The 2,777-nt window shown below is 40.8% G+C and overlaps 1 protein-coding gene across 1 annotated transcript; it reads right to left on the bottom strand.

Annotated features, from left to right (window-relative positions):
- Nucleotides 1-1,133: 1,133 nt before the first annotated feature.
- On the bottom strand, nucleotides 1,134-1,765 carry LOC131860087 (carotene epsilon-monooxygenase, chloroplastic-like). Its single transcript, XM_059214454.1, is given in 2 exon segments — nucleotides 1,134-1,610; nucleotides 1,613-1,765. Coding segments are annotated over 2 exon segments (630 nt in total).
- Between the last annotated feature and the right edge of the window lie 1,012 nt (nucleotides 1,766-2,777).

Genomic DNA, 2,777 nt, shown 5'->3' with positions numbered 1-2,777 from the left:
CTGATTGGTTCGTAGGGTCTACTAATCGCCACCTATCTGTTGGGTCTGCCACGTGTTCGCCACCTCAGCAGTCTATTCTCAGTCTGTCGATGGAATTTCTTCTTCGACGAGCGGTCTACAGGTCTCATCGAACAAGCAAGTTTCATTAAAATCCACTGGGCCCATCATGGACTGCCACCTGAATGCCATGTCACTTTTTCATCATTGCCACCTGGACCTACCACTGGACTGCCACCTAACCGGGACCTCCCTGCTAAACCGCCATCAGACCAGCAACATCACCTTTTGCCATTTCGCGATGGCTAACCGGCGTGCATCTTCAGGCTCCGAATTCACGTGAGCCACTGGATCTCTTGCAACCTGCATGGTCTTTAGCCTTCATTTTCAGCATGTGCTTTTGGCTATTTCGCGAAGGGTATTCTTCGAGCAACTTCCCTTCGCGAATCCACGCGCACCGTCCGATCTCCTCAACTTGCTCGTTGGTTAATCCACTCTTCCTCTGCAAAATTTTCTTGCCTTGAAATTCGTGTTTTCGTGGGGTCCACCTGTGGCCACTTGTCGGCCTCCTTGGTTGCCTTAGGAAGCGCGCCCACATGCGTGGGGTTCGCTTGGGCACCCAACCGACACCATTCATCAAAAGCCTCTTGAGGCTTTGACACTATGAATGAGTAGGTTATTTGTTATAAATACCATAAAATCCTATTTCCTAGCGAATGTGGGATAATGCACTTCGCCTGGGACTACACTTTTGAAGCAATTTCTCAGACTTTTAATGGTGTTTTGCTGAAGTTTCTGTTAAATGCCTTTGCCCATTTCTATTCCATAGCGCACCACAGGAGAATACTGGAAACTTACACCTGCCAATATCATTTGTTTGAAGCTTTGAATATCCACGCTGAAGGAGGGGGTTTTACACTTACCAAATGCATTTGTTTTAAACTTCACGTTGCCTCTTTTCAGCCACTACACAAGGAAAGAAGATGCCTTGGCAATCAAACTTGCATTGGGTTACAAGAAACTGACATCTTGGGGACTCGCCATATAAAGCATGAGAATATTTTTGTATCTATTACACTGGAGTCACATGTACAATTATATCTCCTCGATCACTTTCCAAACTTAAAAAGTGTGATCTATAATCCAGGATTCCAATCTTTATGGGGACAAAACATGTCTAAATTCAAATATATTATTGTGAGCTCGAGAACTCTATTTTGTCTTTTGGTTACTGTCATGTAAATCGTTGTGGTAGTATGAATAGTTGCATCAATGGTTATGCCTATGGTTTGATTTGGAACGAGCTCAAAATTGAAGTTCTGCAATAGGATTGACAATGCAACCAGTGATTCCAGCAATGCAAACTGATTGCCTACACACTTACATGGTCCACCATTGTAGGGTATGAACCTAAAGTCTATGTTTGTCTCATTTAGCACAGGACCATTCAAATCAAACCTCCCAGGTATGAACTCATCAGCCATATCCCATACCATTGGTGAATGATGGATGTTGTAAATAGAAATCATTATATCCTGACCAACATCCACCTTATAACCTCCAGGAAAAATATCAACCTCTTGAGCCTGTCTAATTAAAAAGTAGAATATTCACATACAGGTGAGTGTGGATAAAGTCTCATTGACTCGTTTATGCGATGGGTCACATACTTCAGCTCCTTCATATATGAAAATTGTGGATTCCTTGCTTGCAGCTTGTTTGCAAATGAATAAACTACTTTTGGAATACATATAATTGTTGAAAACATTTGCCACTAAACTGTTCTCACTCTTTGTGAAGATCTCTTTGATATGAATCAAAAGCTTCTATCTCCCCTTTTTTCTGAAAGACTTCGAGTTCATGGAGAGCCCTTGTAAATTAATTTTTCTCCATTACCACTGCCATTGAGTTGGTCTTTATCATCATCACTCTTATAACATGTCTCTTTTTCACAATCCAAATTTAGATATTATGAAATTCTCACAGTGAGCCAAGTCGCCAATAAAATCAATACACGAGCATGAGCCGGGTCGGGCCCCAAAGTGGGTTCGGCTAAATTTTTTTTTGTTTGCATGCAACTAAACTCTAAAATGCCTCACGAACCTTAAACATACCTCTAGAATCGATCGACACCATTTTCGGATCATCAAATGGAGTTTCGCAACTTTCAGGTGCTTACGCCACATTTTCGCATTTAATCGCAAAGATGTAATTTTCAAACTAGTCAAAACACCTTTTTGGACCACACCATTTGACAGGTGTGTACTCTGATATACAAGCATGAACTCTACCAAATGGTTTTTCAAGATGAATCCTAAGTGAAGAGATATTAATGATCAAAGATGACCAACTGGCTTTGTCGACACTGCGGACCTGATGAAGTCAATGCTCAGGCAACTCATGATGCCTTTCTTAAAAATATCAAATGATCTTTGTAGACCCTAATATTTGAGACATAGGTACCTTGAAGTACATATCAAAACTTAGAATTCTCAGTTTGATCAAAAGATTGACTGGGTGCGAATGGTGCAGTCATGAAAATGGCTAGTTTAACTGATATAGCAATGAAAGTATGGAAGACTAAAAACAATGGCTCAATAAACCCTTTTGAAAACCAACTAAATGGATTGGTAGGAGCTTGAAACTGGAAACATAGCTTTTCATTTATAGAAATAATAACTTGGAACAAATGCTCTATCATGACACTCACTGAGGCAAGTTTTAAACTTATGCACAACAGGGCTCCGACTAGCAGCTAAAACACGAAATAGTCAACACTC

The sequence above is a fragment of the Cryptomeria japonica genome, chromosome 11 (assembly GCF_030272615.1).
Source record: "Cryptomeria japonica chromosome 11, Sugi_1.0, whole genome shotgun sequence".
Lineage (NCBI taxonomy): Eukaryota > Viridiplantae > Streptophyta > Pinopsida > Cupressales > Cupressaceae > Cryptomeria > Cryptomeria japonica.
This window is presented reverse-complemented; position numbering and strand designations above follow the sequence as displayed.